The sequence below is a fragment of the Dama dama genome, chromosome 3 (genome assembly GCF_033118175.1).
Source record: "Dama dama isolate Ldn47 chromosome 3, ASM3311817v1, whole genome shotgun sequence".
Taxonomy (NCBI): domain Eukaryota; kingdom Metazoa; phylum Chordata; class Mammalia; order Artiodactyla; family Cervidae; genus Dama; species Dama dama.
The window spans coordinates 44,240,431-44,258,697 of NC_083683.1; the positions used below are offsets into that span (position 1 = coordinate 44,240,431).

At 57.2% G+C, this 18,267-nt stretch overlaps 1 protein-coding gene across 4 annotated transcripts; it reads right to left on the bottom strand.

Annotated features, from left to right (window-relative positions):
* Nucleotides 1–1,638: 1,638 nt before the first annotated feature.
* Nucleotides 1,639–17,825, bottom strand: NR4A1 (nuclear receptor subfamily 4 group A member 1). Of its 4 annotated transcripts, none has more exons than XM_061127459.1 (7): nucleotides 16,876–17,825; nucleotides 6,595–7,472; nucleotides 5,640–5,769; nucleotides 5,175–5,326; nucleotides 4,632–4,834; nucleotides 4,364–4,542; nucleotides 1,639–2,444 (listed from the first exon to the last, which is right to left on the bottom strand). In XM_061127459.1, the coding sequence occupies exons 2-7, from the start codon at nucleotides 7,468–7,470 to the stop codon at nucleotides 2,188–2,190; spliced, it is 1,797 nt and encodes a 598-aa protein (XP_060983442.1). In that variant the 5' UTR covers nucleotides 7,471–7,472; nucleotides 16,876–17,825; the 3' UTR covers nucleotides 1,639–2,187. The 4 variants fall into 4 exon arrangements, with proteins under 4 accessions (XP_060983442.1, XP_060983451.1, XP_060983458.1 ...); XM_061127468.1 differs by lacking the exon at nucleotides 16,876–17,825 and adding an exon at nucleotides 14,687–14,784; XM_061127475.1 differs by lacking the exon at nucleotides 16,876–17,825 and adding an exon at nucleotides 11,378–11,483.
* Between the last annotated feature and the right edge of the window lie 442 nt (nucleotides 17,826–18,267).

Below are 18,267 nucleotides of genomic sequence, written 5' to 3' on the forward strand. Positions count from 1 at the left end.
CAAAATTCTCCACTGCCCTGCCTGCTTCCTGACCCTGGGACGCATCTTCTCAAGCACCTTTGCCTTCCCCGGGGGCCTGCCATGTACTCTACATCTGTCTGTGCCAAAGGGTGACCCAAAGGGAGAGACTCAATCCAGCTACAGCTGGTGGGAGATTTCCCAGCAAGCTCTCCTCCTAACCAGAGTATTGCCACCAGACTCCCCTCCACACGGAACAAACAGGAAACCAAGGCTCAGTGAGGGAGCGGGGCATCTCAGAAAGAAGCATGGAGTTGGAGGCAGGGCTGAGAAACGAAGCACATCTCCTGACCACCCCACCCCCTACCCCTGCCTCACCAGGTGCCAGGGCTGTGACAACTCAGAGGCTCTGGCCGGGCTGCCAGGGACATGGGCTTGGATGTTCACACACTGAGGGGGGTGGCGGTCATCATGCACAGGGCCCAGGACTCCCCAGCCCACCCCCACATGGACCCTTCAGAAAACCTGGGGTTCAGCCATCATCCCAAAACCTGAGTGAGGGCAGGTGGTGGGGGACTCCCTGGGGAACCTGTAGGCGGGGGCTGAAGCACCAGGGAAGGCCCTGGATTCTGTGCTACTCCGGAGCAGAGCCCTGTTTTGTTGAGCTTCCATCAGGCAGGGGCTGCCCTCATTCAGCCAGTTCCTAGAGGCTGTGGGGATGGAGGTTCAAGGGTCCTGGGTCAAGGGTCCTCTTGCACAGAGCGCAGGGTAGGGGGCCGGGCCCTGCGTGGCAGCCAGCTACCTTGGACTTCAGTATAGGGTCAGTTCTACATTTGTGTTTCTCCAAAGAGTGGCTCCCAGACCTCCAGCCTCACAGGCACCTGGGTGCTGGGTGAAAGTTGAGCTCCATGGGCCCCGCCCCTTGTCAAATCCCAGTCTCTGGGGTAGAGCCAAGGAATTTGCATTTTAAGCCAGCTAAGCATCTGATGGGCTTGGGAGTTGGAGAACCTACTTGGGGGCACTTGGGCACAAGCAGGGGACTCAGTCTTCCTGCCAAGAAGGTCAGGGTTACCATAACCTGGGTCCTGCTGCTGGGGCACTAGGCTTGTGGGGAGGGATACTGAAAGTGGGGATGGGGAAAAACTTCTACTAAGGACAGTAGCTACCATCATCCTGGGCTTCCCTGGACCCAGCCCTACACTGAGCACCCCACCCACGCTCCCAGGGGACATGTGAGCTGGGGCTTCAGGTTAGGAACTTCCAGGCAAAGCTGGTGGACGAACTGGCCCCCAGCACAGGCCCCATCCACGAGCCTGGCCTGTTCACCAGAGGCTTGCTCCATGTCAGAAACTAGTCTGAGTGCTTTGCCTAACAATCCCATGAAGTAGGTGTCATTACTTTCACCTTTTATAAATGAGTAAACTGAGGCCTGTTAGCCAAGTTGGTAACATGCAAGATTTATGGGACTTCCCTGGTGGTGCAGTGGTTAGGACTCAACACTTCCACCGCAGGGGGTGTGGATTCGATTCCTGGTCGGCGAACTAAGCTCCCATATGCCACCTGGCTTGGGCTGCCCAAGAATAAAGGCTTACAGGAGCCACCTGTGTCTCTATTATGCCATTGTGGGGGTGGGTGGTATGGGTAGAGGGTGCCAGAGATAGACAGGATCTCAGCTTCAGCTACATGTCTATTTTTTATTCAATATATTAAATATATTAATCAGAAAAGTCACATACTATAAATCCAGGAAAATACACAAATATAAATGTCAGAATCTGTCATCTGTCTTCCTCCTAGAGTGAGTCTATGTACATGTGGAAGGAGGGCGGCAAGAGAGTAAGTAGGAGGCGGCTGGTGGGGGCCCATTCCTCCCTCCCAACCCCCACTCCCACCTCAACCTCTTCCTTCCTGTATTTACAGCAGCATTCGGCTTATTTACAGCATGGCGGTGTGTGTGTTAAAAACGGTTTATCTTACAAAAACATGAAGACCAGGGCTGGGCTGGGGGGGTAAGACAAATAGTAAGGGTCACCCCTGTGAATGCATCCCTCTCCCCCAGGGCATGAGCTCCCTGCTGACCTCCCAGAGAAAAAGGCGGAGGGGCAGCCAGTCTGCAGCTCAGGCCCAGGCCGGGGTGATGCTCCGGGGGTCCGTGGGCCATGGGCTAAAGGCACATGGGGTGGCATTATGAGCCCGCACACCGAGTGCGCGCATGTTCCCGGGCCAGGGTCAGAAGGGCAGCGTGTCCATAAAGATCTTGTCGACAATGGGTGGAGGGGGCACCAGGTCCTCCAGCTTGAGGTAGAAGATGCGCTGCAAGCCCTGGGTGCACAGGGTCCGCAGCTCGGGCAGCTTGCCCAGCAGGCGCGACAGGCAGCTGGCCGGCTGGGGCTCACCCGCCTCGGCCGAGACGTGCTCCTTCAGGCAGCTGGCGATGCGGTTCTGCAGCTCCTCTACCCGGCGAGGCTCCTGCAGCCCGTGCCGGTCTGCAGTGGAGCGGGGGACAAGGTGTGGGATTAGGCGCACTGCCCAGAACCCAACGCCCCTCTCCCCTGCAGAGTCGGCTGCCCCCAGGTCTCTGGGGCTACTGCTACAGACCATCTCCCACGCCCCCCTGCACTCCACAGAAGCACAGGCGCCCCACCAGAAGCCCAGCAAGGCAGCAGTGCTCGTCATCCTCATCTTCCGAGGGACAAAGTGAGGCCCAGAGAGGTTACAAGACTTGCCTAAGGTCACAGAGAGGAAATAAAACCTTAAGCAGCTTTTACTGACTAGCCCAGTGTTTTTTTGGGTTTTGGTCGCCCCCACCCCAGATGGTAAAGAATCCGCCTGCAATGCAGGAGACCAGAGTTTGGTCCCTGTGTCAGGAAAATCCCCTGGAGAAGGGAATGACTACCCATTCCAGTATTCTTGCCTGGAGAATTCCATGGACAGAGGAGCTTGGCAGGCTACAGTCCATGGGGTTGCAAAGAGCTGGACATGACTGAGCAACTAACACCCCAGACTATTGTGAGAAACCCTGGGTTTGTGTAGCAGCATTACAGACGTCACCTCCAGAGAAAGCAGGCCTCAAAATCCAGTGCTCTCTCTGCAGCCGAAAGTACCTCAGATTCTGTTCTACAGTTTTTTTGGTCCTATGTAGCCTTGTGAAACTTAACTTAAAAAATTAACTGAAAAAGAGATGGGGCAGGGGAAGTCCCTGGTCGGGGACTTCCCTGGTGGTGCAGTAGTTAAGAATCCGCCTCGCAGTGCAGGGGACAGAGGCGTGCTCCCTGGTAGGGGAACTAAGATCCCACATGCCTCAACTAGCAAGGCCCATGTGCTCTGTAGCTCACGAACCATAACTAGAGTCCTTGCGCCACGACAAAAGATCCTGTGTGCCACAACTAAGACCTGATGCGGTCAAATAAATGAGTAAATATTTTTTAAAAAGAAAGAGATGGGGCAGATTCTGGTGCTTTAACAAATGAAGACCTGAAAACCTTCGCATTTAATGCCAAAAGCTCGTCTCTTGCACAATTACGTTTACACATTTACACGAAGTACACAACCAGCACAGCTAATTAGTGCTGTTAGCAGTCAGAGTGGCAGCTACCCTTCGGGGGGCTAATGACTAAAAGGGGGCACAAGGAGGGGTTCTGGGGTCCTGGTCATCCCTGTTTCTTTTTTAAAATATAATTTTATTTATTTAGTTATTTTTGGCTGTGCTGGGTCTCAGTTGCTACGGGGGCTTTCTCCAGCTGCAACGAGCAGGGGCTACGCTCTAGTTATGGTGCACAGGCTTCTCACTATAGGACTTCTCTTATTGCAGAGTACAGGCTCTAGAGCAGGAGGTTTCAACAGTTACAGCTCATGGGCTTCAATAGTTGTGATTCCTGGGCTCTAAAGCACAGGCTCAGTAGTTATGGCACAGGCACTTAGGTGCTCCACAGCATGTGGGACTCTTCCAGATCAGGGATTGAACCCGTGTCTCCTGCGTTGACGGGCGGATTCTCTACCGAGGCACCACGGAAGCCCCGTGTCTGTTTCTTGATCTGTGTGTTATTTATGTGCATACACTTTGTGAAAATTTCCATGCAACATGATTCAGTAAGATTTAAAAAAAAAAACCAAACTTTAGGCCACACATGACACCTACACAATCAGGATCTTGAGTCACCTGGGCTATGTCAGGGACTGATGGTTTGTAGTCAGCCACAGCTAGGCCTGAAACCCGGCTCTGCCAACTGCCAACTACATTGCCCTGAGCCATGCCTGCCCTCTCCACATCTGGTCACCCTCACTCCACATCTCGTCACCCTCACTCCACAATGCAGGGGGCCCAGGAAACACCAGACACCGGCACATCCAGAGCCAGGCCCTCAGGCCCTCCCCATCTCCCTGGGTCTGGGGACCGGCCTCCCACCTGTGATGAGGACAAGCGCAGAGAGGCAGGCGAAGGCGGGGATGTCGACCACCAAGCTGTGCAGGGAGCGAGAAAAGGCCAGGATGCTGTCGATCCAGTCCCCGAAGCCACGGGCGCACTGCAGGCGGTGCAGCACCAGGCCTGAGCAGAAGATGAGCTTCCCCTCGGCTGGTTTAGACCTGGCAGGTGGGGGTGCAGACAGCCGTCAGGAGGTGGGGCTGGAGGGCAGGGCGCCGGCCGAGGGCTCAACACTCCGTGGGACACTCACCGGTAGGCCAGACGGAGAATAAAGAGCTCCAGAAAGGCAGACTCCAGCAGCAGGTCCTGGTCTCCAGGAGACAGTTCGGCAAAGCCGGGGATCTTCTCGGCCCACTTGCGGATCACCTCCAGGGAACCCGAGAGCAGGTCGTAGAACTGCTGCACATCCCCAGCATCCTCTTTCCCGAAGTGGGGCAGCGCCAGCTCCTGGAACTGGCAGGTGGTCCAACGGGGTCAGACCCCAGGAAGAGCCCCACACCCAGGCGGCTGTGTGCAGCCGTGTCACGCCCCGGGATGCCAGACCCCAAGGGTGAGAACAGAGCCGAGATCCCGCCCACGCATGCTCGCCAACTTCTCGCCTGTTAACCCAGAGCCGAGGCTGCTGGAAGGAGCACATTTTTTTTTTTTAATTGGCCACTGCCCAGAGGGGTACATTTTTCCATCTGGTCAGCCTAGAGGGGCCAACCCTCTTTTCGATCTGTGGAACTGGGGGCTGGGCGGGTGGCTTTCTCACGTGTAGGAAGTGCCGAATGTGGGTTGGGCAGGGCCTCACCTTGGAGTAGTCCAGTTTAGAAGTGCTGGGCCCCGAGTCCAGGTGCGCCCGGACCAGGGAGGTGAGTAGGTGGGCTGGGGAGGTTTCTGGGGGCTGCTTGGGCTTTGAAGGGAGCCGACCCCGCCGTCCTTTCAGGCTGTCTGTCCGGACAACTGCAGAGAAACGGGCAGGAGTGAGGCAAGGAGAAAGGGGCCCAGGTAAGGGATTCCCAGCCCAAGCTGTGCACCCCAGTGCGAGAAGCACGCCCAAGTATGAGGAGCTAGAGCCCCCGAGAACCCAGGGGACCCTGCAGTGACCTCCACTCCCACAAGGAAGGCAGGTGGACTGGAGGCGGGGGAGGACGTAAGGCCCAGGCATGCCCTCCCCGGTGGCCCACCAGGACAGATGTCCGGGGGTGGGGGGCTCTGTGTGCCCCACCCCGCTCTGGCCCACCTCTGCCCCTCGGGGCCTGTCCCAACCACCCACCTTCCTTCACCATGCCCACGGCCAGGCACTTCTGGAAGCGGCAGAACTGGCAGCGGTTTCGCCGCCTCTTGTCCACAGGGCAGTCCTTGTTAGCCAGGCAGATGTACTTGGCATTTTTCTGCACTGTGCGCTGGGGGCGGGGGGGGCCAACACGGAACAGGCTGTCAGAGTGTGGGGTGGGGGTGGGGGGGAGCCCAGGGGAGGGGCCTGTTCAGATCCTACTGCCATTGCAGACAAAAGCGCTCTCTGTTCACAACTATTTTTCTAACATTTGGGTGGCAGGGGAGGATAAGATGGATGGGTTGGGGGAGGAAGAAAAAAAGTCTTGGGGACACTGGGGGAGGGTTCGGTCTTACCCTCAGGACACAGGATGAGGGGCAAGGGGCTCCCCAGCAGCCCAGACACTGACACTTCTTAACGTGCCTGTGTCCGCCTGCCCCTTCCCTGAGGCAGACACGAGAGGGCTAAGGAGGGGCCGGGGGTGGGGACGGGCAGTGAAGCAGGCACCCAGCGCTGGGACAAACACACAGCCTGTTCCCAAGTCCACCCCCAGCCCTCCAGCACCAAGCCCTCTCCTCAGATCCTTTCATCTCGTGCCAGGAACACGAGTGCCTGGGCACCCCCCTCCTTCCCACCAGGACCTTGAGTAGGGGGAGGCCAGGCAGAGGAAAACCAGAGGCCGGCCGCAGAAACTCCCCCTCCTGGGTAACCCCGCAGCCTGCACCCTCTGCCCCACTCTCACCCCCTCCCTCCATCTCTCTACCACCCCAGTGTCAGCATGAAGATCCCAGTTCCCTGCTCCGTGGATGGCAGCCCACCGGGCCAAGCCTGCCCTCTTCCTAAAGAGCAGACTGTTGGAAGGAGAACCCAATCGAAGCCACCACAAAGCCCACTGGGGTGACAGACCAGCCTGCCCCACTTCTCATAAAAAGCTACACCCAGGGTGGCCCAGTACCTTGAAGAAGCCTTTGCAGCCCTCACAGGTGCGGACACCATAATGCTGGCAGGAAGCATTGTCCCCACACACAGCACATCGGCCCTCGCTTCCACCCGGAGCCCCACTCCTGGCCTTGGCAGAGGTCACGGGCGCGTCGAGCCTCCCCGAGCCATCAAGGTGGGGAGAAGTGGGCACCAGGCCTGGGAACGCTGTTGGCATGGAATAGCTCTCTCCCTCCCCCAACTGGTGGGTGGCCTGCGAGGGGAACAGCTTCAGGGGGCTTGGGGCCAGGCTGGGACTGGGGCCGGGGGGAGGGCTGAAGGAAAAGAAGGCCGGCGGCTGGGGGGGCCCAGAAGCCTTGGGCAGCTGCTCTGTCCATGCCCGCAGGCCTTCATAAGTCTGACTGGGCGAGAAGGGGCCGAAGGAGCCATCCCAGGGAGAGAGCTGGGGTGGCTGGAAGCTGGGCGTGGATGGTGACGGTGCTGAGCAGGGACTGCCATAGTAGTCAGAGCCGCTGGAGGACAGGGTCTCGTCCAGAGGGCCACTCAGCGTGCCAGGGTAGCAGCCGTACACCTGGAAGTCCTCGAACTTGAAGGAAGCAGAGGCTGGGGAGGTGGCTGACGATGAGGACGTGGAGGACGCCGAGGAGGAGGCCGAGGAGCACGGCTGGGCCGTGCCCGGCAGTTGGTAGAGAAAGGTGTCAAACTCCCCTGTGTAGCCATCCATGAAGGTGCTGAAGCTGGGCAAGGTGGTAGGGACAGCGGGGGCCGCCTCGGGGCTGGCCAGGTCCATGATGGGCTTGCTGAGCTCGGGGGTCAGGAGGTCGCCGGCCAGGTGGTCACGGGGTCCTGGGCTTGGTGCTGGTGTCCCATACTGGGCTTGGATACAGGGCATCTCTGGAGAGGGAAGAGACCAAAACAGGGGGGAGGGAGAAGTCAGTAAGAGACCTGAAGCCTGACCTCTAAGTATAGGACCCTGAGCGGCCAGGTGGCAGGACTCCCAGCCAGACATGGGACATTGAGGCACTGGGGCCACAGCCCACCACAGTACCCAGGAATCCTGGCACCTGGCCAGTGTACCATCTCAACATCCATGTCACAAAGTCCCTGGGCAAGGTCCCAGCAAGAGTGGGCTCAAGTCGGAAGGCCAGCCACACCCTGGGCAGCCTGGGAACCCTAGGGAGGGCATGTAGCCAGCATTTCTCTGCTGGAACAGGGGAAAGCTGTGTTCGTCCAGCCCCCTGCCTCTCCCTAACTGGGTAAGGCGCGAGTGGGGGCTGGGAGAAGGGTGGGTGGGAGAGGCAGCCAGGCAAAGCCGGAGCCCAGTCCAGGGAGCAGATACGCCGTTCCTCCAACCTGGCACTTCTGGGAATATTCCCAGGCATGGCTCAGTCTCTGCAAAACCCCCTCCCCTCCTCCCCCAACAGTGCCTGAGCTGAAGAACAACATCCTGCAAGTGGAAGAGGAGCTGGGAGTGAAGGCCCAGCTGCCTATGAAAGCAGCCTAGACAGCAATTAGCCTGTCCCTACCCCCATCCCCAACCCCACCCTCACCCTACATACTGAGCAAAGGCTGTAGATCCCACGCGCACCCCAGTCCTGCCATCTGGGGATGGGCACCCACTCTACACTGCCTGGGATGCTCCCAGAAGCAAAGAGGAAAGGAGCCCGACCTCCTTCCCCAGTACCCCAAGGGATCAGGTAACAGGGCTCCAGACCTTTAAAGGCCATATGCTGGAGGGGGCAGTGTGGTGAGGAGAGCAGCCCCTGGACTTGAAGTCCTGAAAGGGAACTTCTCTGCTATCCCCGCAGCATCTCCCCCTATTATTTTAACAAGAGCACTCAAGAGTCCAGCAGACTACCTGAGATGGCTATGCAGGCCAGAGGATAAGCCTGCTGGGGGTGATGGAAGTCTGGGTCCCTCCACTAAAGAGTTCTGTGCCCTGAATAACCCAGGAGCTCAGGCAAAGGGGGCTTACACTCCCTCAAATGCAGAGGAATCTGAAGGAGCAGAGAGAATCATTCAGAGGGACCTTTAGGTTCACAGACAAGTCAAAAGTTAACGTAGAGAGGAGGCTCTCATCCTACCTCCTTGCCCGGGGTCTCCGTGACCCTGGCCTCATCAGTCAGGGAGGGAGGCTGGGGAAAAAAGCAAGCTGAAACAGGGAGTGCCATAATCAAGGGGGACAGCAGGAGGGGGCAAAAGCTGGCATTACCTCCCGGCCAAGAGCCTGGGGAATCTCCCGTAATAGGCTTTCTCCCGCCTCCTTGGGCCCTGGACAGGGCAGCTCCACCCCTGTCCTGACACTCCCACAACCAACCCAGACAACAGAGCCCCTAGAAACTTTGGCCCCACCAACCAGTGGCGCCCATCCACAGGCATAAAGTACCTGCAAGTGATAAGGCTGGCCCCGTCTGTTTGCGCTATGACAGCCTGGCAGGGAAGGCTTTGGGGTGGAGTAAAAGAGCCAGCAGCTACGCAGGACAGGGCTGGGCATTCCAGACTTATTCAAATCCCTTTTCTCCACTTGGAAGTCCCACATCCGGATCAACCCCCACAAACTACCCCCACTCCTGCCTTCATGCAGGTACTTAATGACACAAGATACGGACCTCCATCTAGCCTTTGGCAGGGACACAAGGAGAAGGAAGAGGCGGGGTTGAAGGAAGGAGCAAGGAGAATCCGGCTTCAGGCAGGTCTTGGCAACAATGTGGTTTGCACCTGTTGTGCTAAAAAAGCCTCAGGCTGCACCCTACCTGTCTGATCCGACAGAGACTGGGGAGAGGGATCCTCTAGGTGGTACCCCACCAGAGACTCCAACATCAGCAACTTCAATCAAGATCCCCAAGGACCAACCTTTCCACCTCTCTCTCAATCAAGGATCCCCAAGGACCAAGCTTTCCACCTCTCTCTCTCTCTCACACACACACAGATTCAAGCTACACTAAAAAACAATCTTCCCTATGCTTCCAGAGACTGTGCTCTGCCGTAAGCAGCCTCTTTTATTCCAACACACACCAGCACCCCCTCCACAGCTCAGTCACCAATGTTAAGCCATTTGCTTGGACAATCCAGACCTCTCCTAAGATAGTTCAGGCAGAAACTTCCAACTGGGGAACCCTAGAAACTAACCCACAGCATTAAGAATAAGTGTTAAGAAAACAACTAGGGGTATAGGAGTGAGCTGACAAGCTGAGAAGAAGGAGACCCTTTTGGAAATCCAATCCTGGAAGGAGTCGGATCCCAGCAGCCCAAAACTCTGTGCCCCTTTCCCCACACTGTACTGAGACCCCCATCAGCAACTAAGTCCTGGGTGCCCTGTGCCAACTAAGGGACCCTGGGAGACTGAACTCTAGCCAGCCTCCTACTGAACTCTGAGGCTTCCACCTTGCACAGACCCCCGCCTCCCAAAACACATACACAGCACCCAGTAGACTCCAGTCCCATCTGGGTCTTCATCCCGTTCCAACCCCTAACCCCCATGCCAGAGTTGCATCCTATACTCGCCCTCCTTCATGCTAACCCCAAAACATTCTTTCGGTCCTCGCAAACACTCATCTCCATGCAACAACCCCCTCCTTCCTCCCCGCCACAAAACCAAAACGGAGAGCCCCGCTGAGATGCACGCTTTCCAGGGGGCACCTACCCGGCTGGCTTCTGCTCCCCCTGCCGGGGACCGGCGCCCCAAGTCGCAGCCTGGTCCCGCGTGCGCTCCCGAGGTCTTGCACACTCCCCCCAACTTTCGCAGCCTCCACCACTGGGACTCCCGGCCGCGCCGGACCCTGCTCTTAAGCGCTCCGTGACGCACGGGGAGGGGCGGGGGCGCCACTGACGCACGCGGCCCGGCGAGCTTTGGCCATACAAGGGCGCGGGGGGCGGCGCGGTTCCGGCGGGAGGCGGCCAGGGGGAGGCGCGGGGCCGGGGAGCCCGAGGGGGCGGGGCGAGAGGGGGGGCCTGGAATGTCTGCGCGCGTGACGCACGCGGGGTTCCATTGACGCAGGGAGCGCGGATTGTTTGATCTATAAATAGTCCCCTCGCGCCCGCCGCGCCGGCTAAAAATAGCAGCTCGCGGACTCGCAAGGCTCCGCTGGCCGGCCCCAGGACCCCGGCCCCCCGGGGCAGAAAATAGGCCCGAGGGCCACAGCCCGAGAAGAGGGCGCTCTAGCTCCGAAGCCGCGGGGCTTCCCCGGACGAGGATCTCCTAACCCTCCGGGTGCTCCTGGGAGCCACGACTGCGCCTGGCTCCGCCTCTGCACCTTCCCCAGCCTTCCCTGCTGGCTTGGGGTGCCACTGCCTGGCTGGGCGGCCCGGCAGGCCTTGGGCTGGGCAACTCAGGGACGCCCCCCGGGGAACCAGCGGGGTCTCGTTCTGAGAGTTTGGCCAGGGACGGCAGACAGCACAGTACCCCACACCACACAGACACACACTTACTCCCTACTCCCTCCCCCCAATTTCTTATGCAAAGTATCTTCTAGAGGGCAGGGATTCGCCAGGCCCCAGACAGGCCAAAGCTGTGCTTCACAGCTGAACTAGATTTTTCACCACTATCCTCCCCGGCCCCTGACACGGTGAGAGCAACTCTAATTGGGAAATTACCGAATTTCAGAACCGGGTGGAGCCTGAGAAATCTTATCGAATTTGTGCCGACTCTTCCCCATTTTATAAATAAACGGGCTCAGAGGAATAATGACACTTGCTCAAGGTCACAGAGCAAGGTGCTGGCACACGGGTGGAGCCTGACTACATCTCTAGGGGATCCCTTCACCCCCTCCGCTGCGCATGAGCCCTCCCTCCCACCTCACCTCCAGCACCTGCAGACAGGGTGTCTTTCACGTGCACCAGGGCACAGGCCAGGCTGCAGCCACCTGCAGCCTTCCCTAGATGGGGCTGTCACCCCTCACGTCCCTGGGGTGCCCCAAGTCTGGAGAGCCAGAACCTTCGATAAGACAGGAAGGAAAAAAGGCTGATATTTAGGAGAACCCCTCCCCTCCCCCTGTCCACACGGAGCCTGTGACCAAGGACTCCACTCTCGCTTCCCCTGGTCACCCAACAGCACTTCCCTCTACCCTTGAGGCGCTTCCTGCTCCTCACTTCATTCTCACCTCCCTCTCAGGTTTCCCACACCCTGCTCTCCAGCCCTCAGTTGTGCCCACTCAAAGGTCCCACCGGCACTTCAAAAACATCACCCATTCTCTACCATCTGCTGTCTCTGCACTCCTTGCCCACCTCCCATCTCTGCTTTTGAAGCCTCACATGCTACTTTTCATTTTCTTCTGAAATCATATTTTGGATTTGGATCTAAAATCCAAAATCTTGGATCCTCTATTCCTATTGCAGCCATGGCCCGTGCCTCACTGGCGCTTGAAGGCAGCAGAGCATCGGAGCGAAGCCAGTGACTTGCCCTTCTCCCTGCCCACACCCACTAAGAAACCGCCCCTTCACCGTTTGTCTCTTCAAACCCTACAATCCAGGACGGACGGAGCAGGCTCCATGTAGTAACATCAGTATCTTTCAGTCAGAACCTAGCACAGCTCCCCCATCGCAGCATACGCTCTCAACACGGACCAGTCTTTGGAGAGCTCTGGCCTTTGCTAAACCATCTTCCAAAGACCCTTCAAGGCCACCTTCATGAAGGTGAAGTGTGGGTAGGATGATCTTTAACCAAAGTTTTGTTTTTCTTTGTCTTAGGCTTTTGCATTAAGATGTTACTTGGGAAAAACACGAATTCCACAGTTTAAACCTGCTTTGAAATCACTAATTCATGTCTTCCCACTTTGCAGATTAGGACCCAAGGGCGCGCAGAAGAGCTGCACCTTGCTCAGAGGCACAGGCAAGTCTGGGCTGGTGAAACTAATCCAGTCATGTCACAGGCTGGTTTCCCCACCTAGCCCCCCTCCCCACCCACCCCAGCAGGGCCTTCCTCAGAAAATAAAACAATTCTAGTATGGTAGCAAAAGTTGATTAGTCAGGTCAGTGTTCTTCCCTCCAAACCTCACCAGCAAAAACACAAAACAAAAACAGGTGTATTAGCTGCAGCCCTAACGGCTCTTTGAAAGCTGAGTCAGCAGCCTTGAGCCCTAGCACCTCCTATTCACCCCACCACTTTCCATTTGTAAAAAGCAACACAGACCATCCCTACCCTCCCATGGGAAAGTCCACCCAGGAGCCTCAGGGAACTCAAGTGTGGTAAGGAGCAGTCCAGGTTCCCAGCCTACATCTCCACATCTCAGCATCTAGCCTCCGGAGCTGTGCGGGCAGCCCAGGCCCCACCTGGGCGGGAGATGGCAGGTTTGGAGGCAGTAGTCTTGCTGTCCCGAAGGCAGAGGGTGGGAGAGGCAAGAACAGCTGCCACCTGGCCATGCTTGTGGAGGCGGGGGATGCTGGCGTCTCAGAACACATTACACTCTGAAAATAAGGAGAAAAGGGCAGAGTCCCTCTGTAGGAACACAGCCAGGAGCCCCTAGCCTAAGACAGAGGGGAGAGGGACTGGGGGACCTTGAGCTTCATCCCTGCCGGCCAGATGGCCTTCAGGGAGGGTGGCCTTGGGCTCTGAATCCAGAGAATCTTAGTAGAACCCAACTAAGGTGAAAAGGCATAACAGATGCAAACTTTGGGAGGCCTGAAGCATAAGCTGGTCCAAGGGCAGATGGAGACTCCAAGGGACCTCACTAAGTCCAGCCCTTAAGATAAGCAAGGTCAGAGTGAACAGCTCATTGTAGGGGAGATAAGTGGTGGAAAGGGACAAGTAATAACCACGGGATGAGAGGTATCCAAAACTTTGAGGTGAGGACCAGAAAGTAAGGCAGGGCCAGGATAACACAGGAAGGGCAGGGAAAGATGTCATGCTGGAGACAAGAGAGAGCTGCCCAAGGGCAGACTCCCACAGCACAGCCCAAGTGCTGTCACCACCACCAGGCTCCCCACTGCCCCAGTACAAAGACCTTGGGCTTAAACCTTCCCACCACCCACTGGGCACATTGTTCCTCTTCCTTCTACTCTAATCCCACCGACCTTCTAAGACTTCAGCTCATCCCCCACTCCTGGACCAGCCTGACTCGTAATAAGTACCTTCTCACCGGAAGATTTGGGGGTGTGAGGAGTAGGGAATACCAATGAAGGGTCAGTGTCCTAAGCCTCGGCTTAGGACACTGCATGGATTCTTCCATTTCACCCTCTCCCTAACCTTCTATGTTTGGAATTACCACCTGCATTTTATAAATAAGGAGATGGAGGCTTAGGGGCCAGGAATCAGAACCCCACCCCTGATCCCTGCTAACTCCCAGCTCTATGCTGGACCCACTGCCCTCAACTCTGAACTCCAGAGCTGTGGCTTCTGACCCTGTGAGATATGAGTCTCATAAGTCTAACCACAGAGCCAGGTACACACACGGCCTGTAAATTGAAAACAGCAATGCCTACAAGGAGATCTCTGTGGGAACTGGAAGCATCCCAGTTCCTCGTCTGAACGATGGTCACCTGGGTGTCTTCACTATGAAAAAGTCATCAAACTGTACACTCTCAAGATTTCACATCTATGGTTTGTATGCTTTTGTGTATGTATGTTATACTCTCAGAAATAAAATGTTTATTTACAAAATGTGCAGTCGTGTCCGACTCTTTGCGACCCCATGGACTGTATAGACTGCCAGGCTCCTCTGTCCATAGAATTCTCCAGGCAAGAATACTGGAGTGGGTTGCCATGCCCTCCTCCATAGGATCTTCCCAACCCAGGGATGAAACCCAGGTCTACGTTGCAGACATATTTTTACCGTCTGATCCACCAGGGAAGCCCAAATAATCATGTCTAGATGGGAGAGATACACCAATTCAAATGGATGCAGATGCCGCTGGCATTTACTGAAATCACAGAGAAACGGAGGGTGTTTCTCATGTATTTGTTCTATCAACACAGACTCAGCATAGCTACGGTTAGGAGAGCCTGCAGTATCTAGCACAAGAAAGGTCTCCTCTCTCAGTGTGTTTTCTGAATCGCTCAGCTAGGCCCTGATCCCTGCTCGTCAAATCCTTTGCAGCCCATGGACTTACGTGCTCAGACCATCCCTCCCCGCAACCAATATGTAAACATGAAAGCAAGGCCCTGTCTCCCCTACCTTGGCAGTAGGCATCCTCAAACAGTACGTAGCCCAGGGCAAGCCCCAAATGGGCAGCCAGAGTGCACCATCGTCCCCCAGTCAAGACGGTGGGTGAATAGGAGATGGAGGAAGTGGAACTGCACTGCCCCTTTCCCACACTGCACCCCCCCACACACACAGTCAGGCTGGCCCCCGCCCCTGCTGAGCAAAGGGCAGGAACTTGTCCTACTTTCACCAAGACCATCCCCACCCATGGGCCTCCACACCCTTCCCGGGGGGGGCGGGGGCAGAGGGAGTGAGCTTTGCCTCCTCCCCGCCAAGCTTCCCCTCCTGAGCCCCAGGACCCATCACCAGGCCTGACCCGGCCACTTCCTCTTCCTGCCCCCAGCATCAGCATCGAGCAGGGGGATTTGCGCTGTGGGCAGGGAAGTGCTGCCTACTGCCCCAGGGGGCTGCCACAGACGGCTCTGGGAACTGGGGATGCGGGGTAAGGCCCAGGCGTGACCATCTTCTGGCCCTGGCCCAGGTCCTGCCATGGCCAGGCATGTTGTTCCCTCCGGGAAAACTGGCTCCCAAGGACACATAGGTCAGCCACCGCTCTCCATGTCTCGCCCAGCCCCCATCAGGGCAAAAGATACAGGAACTCTCAGATGCCTCTTTGACCAGGAGCCAGCAAGCCTGGTGTGTGACCCGGGCCAGTCCCTTGCCCTCTCCCAGAGCGTTTCCTCATCTGCCCAACGCTGACAACATCACAAATCCCAGTGCTGTGAGAATTCACTGACAGAAGGGGGAGGCTCCACAGTGAAATGGGAGCTCTGTCTGGGGACCTGGGCTCTAGAGCAGAATCCTGTGGCGGGCACAGAAAGGAGACACCAGGGCCATCAGCTCAACTAGGGGGGCCCGCACCCTCCTCCCCCAAGAATCGGAGATAAATAGCACCCCTGCCCCGCCTCTCCCCTCCAGGGCTGAGTGAGAGGAAAAGAGAGTGTGTCCAGAGATGGGGCTCCACCCAGCACCAGGAAAATTCCAGACTGCATGCAGCAAGTGCTCAATTGATACTCTGAAGACAGCTGGTTGATTAAGGAGATCAGACCTCTCTCCACAGAGGTCATTTTCAGTCAAGTAATTTCTCCACCCCCAGCCCCCTCTCAGGCCAGAAAGAATCAACATACAGCATAAAAGAACAAGACTAGCCTTCAGGAAGAACATCCAGACAGAACTGAAAAACACAGACAAGATCACGGAGTTCCTTGGGAAAAGCTGGCCCACGCCTCATTTGCACCTTCCTCAGCTCTCTTTCCATCCCCTCAGGTTGCTCAGATCCTGGCCAGCTCCTCTCTCCCCCACCCTTGGAGGGTCTCCCACCACCTTGCAGAACATCAACAACCCACCAAGTTCTCCTGCCCCTGCCCAAGGTCTCCACCCAGCCTCCTTGGGCAAAATTTCAAATTCCAAAATAAAAACCCTCTGATAACGAGTCCCAGCCGGAAAGACTGATGCATTTTCCTATTGTTAAAGTATTTTTAGTCACAGGCTCTGGATTCGTTTAGAGACTCACGTTCAGAAAGGGAAAATTTTTTTTTTCCTTTCGAGAACCAAGGAGGAGAGCACGCAGCCTCCCACGTAAGAAGCCCCACTTGTTCCACACCGGCCCTAGCCCCTGGCCTGGCTCCCAGGGAGTGTGTTTGTGGCAAGCTGCTTGGCGGCCCCTCCAGGCCTCACTTCAGCCCTGCTTCTCAGGCACCCAAGCAGCCGGGAAGCCAGGCTAGGAGGGCAGGGCAAGGGTCGAGGGTTCAGAGACATCAATCTGTGGGTTCAGATCCCAAGTCCCAACCAGCGAGGGGGCCGGGGACCTCACCAAGGGGCCTGTCTGACACCCAGCTCTCTCCAGTGTCCCTCCCCAGCCTGAGCAGACCAGGGCCTTATCTAGGCTGGGTCAACAGGATAGGAGGATTGAACAGCCTGTTGCAGATCTCTGAGGAAGGAGACTTCCACGTCTCCTGGTTCTCAACCACAAAAGTGGTCCAAATCCCACCATCCCGGGGCCGTCAAGCTTTCACTCTCATTCCTTGAGAGGACTGACCACCCTGTTTCCCCCTCCATCCCTCCTCTTGAGGCCAAAGAAGCCACAGCTCAGAAAGTCATGATGAAAAGAGATCCAAATGGCCCAGCCTCAGTGCCTTGGTTTCCCCATTCCTAAGACTCACCAGCTTCCTCCACACGACCTGCTTTGATTCTCAGAGGTCCCGGACCACTGCACCAAGGGAGACTCCCAGGGCTGGTTGGGGCCTCTTCTTGGTGGCCTGGAGGAGCCCTGTGGGAAGAGACGTGACTGCCCAGTCAGCCTGCCCTGCCGGCCGGGCTGTGTGCTAGCTGAGTGGGCTCAGGAGGTGAAGCAGCCTCCACAGCAACATGTCCTTCTCTGTTTATATAGCTGAAACCAGAGCCGGCCTCTGGGGACGGGGACGCTGCCTCGGAGTCCTCTTGGCCAAGGCCTGACTTTGGCCCGGGTCAGCAAGAGCCCAAAATAGTCAGCTGACGGGAGCCCCGGCGTGAGCGTGACCCTGGGCCCGTGCCCGGGCCTGGCAGACAGGTGCCCACGTCACAAGACCAGCAGCTCTAGCGCTCATGGGGCCCCCTTGGCAGCCCCTCAGGGTGCCCCTGGCAGCATATCTGGCATGGGAATTCCACCCAATCACCTCCCTCTTCCAGACAACGGACTGAATGCGAGGAATTCTGCCCACAGGAGCCACTGTGTACCCAGAGGGAAGGCCGGGTGCTCAGAAGGCCGAGTCAGAGCTGAGGGCAGAGGTGGGGGCTGAGCGGAGGGAAAGTCACCCGGCCCGCTGCTGTCATCTTCACTCACGTGCTTCCCGCATCCAGATCTCCAGCTGACCAGGAACACCTGCCTCATCCACTTACAGTAACTCCTCTCCCTGCCCCGGCCGGAGGCTGGTGGCCCAGTGCCTGCTGCCATCAGGCCAGGATCACACCCTGTCCAGCCCCCAGCACAGGAGGCCCTGCTTCCCAAGGCTTTCCCGCCTTCTCTGCAGGCTTGGAGGGCTAGAAACCCTGTCCTCTGCACCCCAACCACCTCTCTGGACTCTCTGGACCCTGAACACCAACGCCACATGAGGCAACAGTGTTTGGGGTTCCGGCGGGGATACCGAGCCAGCTCCCACTTCACCTGAGGGGGTCTCTCAGAGATGGCTGAGGCAGGGCTGCTGCTCAGAGATGGCCCTCAGTTCTGGGGAAGGAAAAAGAGAATCACAGGGTTCCTGTCCAGGGCACCAAGCTGAACTCCAGCTCTCTCGGGTAAAGATGTAATCAGGACTCTGGTACCCCTAGCCTCACCCCATCAACTTCCTGGAACCAGGCCCATGCTGCCCTGGCAGCCGTCACTCCTCACAACCCCATGACACCCAGGCCCAGAGGCCCCCCCAAGCCTGTCCTGCTAAGAAAGTCAGGCTTCCCCCTTCCCCACCCCCGCACTACCCCCACTAGCAAAGAAATCAGATCTCCCCGTGCCTAGCAGCGCCTCGCCTACTACCTCTGCAGGGCTTCCCCCTCCATCCCCCAAACCACATCCGCTTCAGGCA